Raw genomic sequence first — 1,294 nt, 5'->3', positions numbered from 1 at the left:
ACCATATGACCCAGCAGTTTCACTGCTAGGTATATACCCAAGGGAAATGAAAACATACGTCCACACAAAAACTTGTACACAGATGTTTTCAACAGAATTATTTATAATAGCCAAAAAGTAGAAACAACCCACGTGTCCATCAGCTGATGAATAGATAAACAAAGTGATGGTCTATCCGTGTAATGGAATATTATTCAGCAATGAAAGGTACATGCTACAACATGAATGAGCCTTGAGAACTGTGCTAAATGAAAGAAGCCAGAAACAGAAGGCCACATAGTATATAATTCTGTTTATCTGAAATGTTCAGAATAAGCAGACCCATAGAAACAGAAAGTAGATTAGTAGTTGCCAAGAGCTGGGAGAATGGGAGTGACTGATAATGGTTATGGGCTTGCTTTTTGTGGTGATGAAATGTTCTGAAATTAGATAGTGGTAGTAGTTGTACAACTCTGTGAATATACTAAATACCACTAAATTGTACACTTTAAAATAATTTTATTATATGTGAATTATTTCTCAAATAGTTAAAAAAGTTTAAAGGTGCTATATTTTATGGGCAAAAAAAATAGTCTCTTGCCTGTATGTCCATGTGTAATTCTTTCATTTATGTAATTTCTCTGATTCTAATAGCCATCAGGCTTGATATAGCCAAAAAATAAAACAAAACAACAACAAAAAATTCTTTTAAAAAAAAAAGTTTTTTCCAAATATTTTGTCAATGAATACTAGTTGTTGGCAGGGATTTCTGGGCATAGTGATTCATTCCTCATTACAGTTAAATTACAACCCAATTGTAGATTTCTAAACTAACATGTAAAGGTTAGGCTATTTCATTAAGGCATTTTGATTGCTTAACATTTTAGTCCATGGTATTGCTTTAATGGTTGCTTTTTTAAATTATCGTCATAGGAGAGAGTCAGAAAGGAGAAACCACTCATTAGCTCGTCATGCAGACATTCTTGCTGCTGTTGAAACAAGGCTGTCACTATTAAATATGACTTTCATGAAGTATGTGGATTCAAATCTCTGTTGCTTCATCCCAGGAAAGGTAAAATAGAATTGCTTACCTAGAACAGCTGGATTGCCCTGTGTGAACGTATTTTGAAGTTATAAAATGATTTTTGAAATGTTAGAATCATTCCTACTTCTCTGAATGAGTTTTTATGAATGGGTTTCTTTAGCTTCTATACAGCTATCATATAAATATATATCATTTATGTGATCTTCATATTTAAAATTCTAAATAAGAAATATATAGTAGAAGTCCTAATATTCTTTTTTTTTTTTTTTT

At 31.8% G+C, this 1,294-nt stretch overlaps 1 protein-coding gene across 2 annotated transcripts in view; it reads left to right on the top strand.

Annotated features, from left to right (window-relative positions):
• FBXO28 (F-box protein 28) overlaps nucleotides 1–1,294 on the top strand; it is a 36,199-nt gene that overhangs the window by 22,501 nt on the left and 12,404 nt on the right. For both annotated transcript variants that reach the window (XM_012644066.1, XM_012644065.1), the window contains exon 3: nucleotides 913–1,051. In XM_012644066.1, the coding sequence (XP_012499520.1) occupies nucleotides 913–1,051 (139 nt within the window). The remainder of the gene's footprint in view (nucleotides 1–912; nucleotides 1,052–1,294) is intronic.

Source organism: Propithecus coquereli, unplaced genomic scaffold (assembly GCF_000956105.1).
Source record: "Propithecus coquereli isolate 6110/MARCELLA unplaced genomic scaffold, Pcoq_1.0 Scaffold205, whole genome shotgun sequence".
NCBI lineage: Eukaryota > Metazoa > Chordata > Mammalia > Primates > Indriidae > Propithecus > Propithecus coquereli.
Note: the sequence above shows the minus strand (reverse complement) of the source record. Positions and strands in the feature narration are given on the sequence as shown.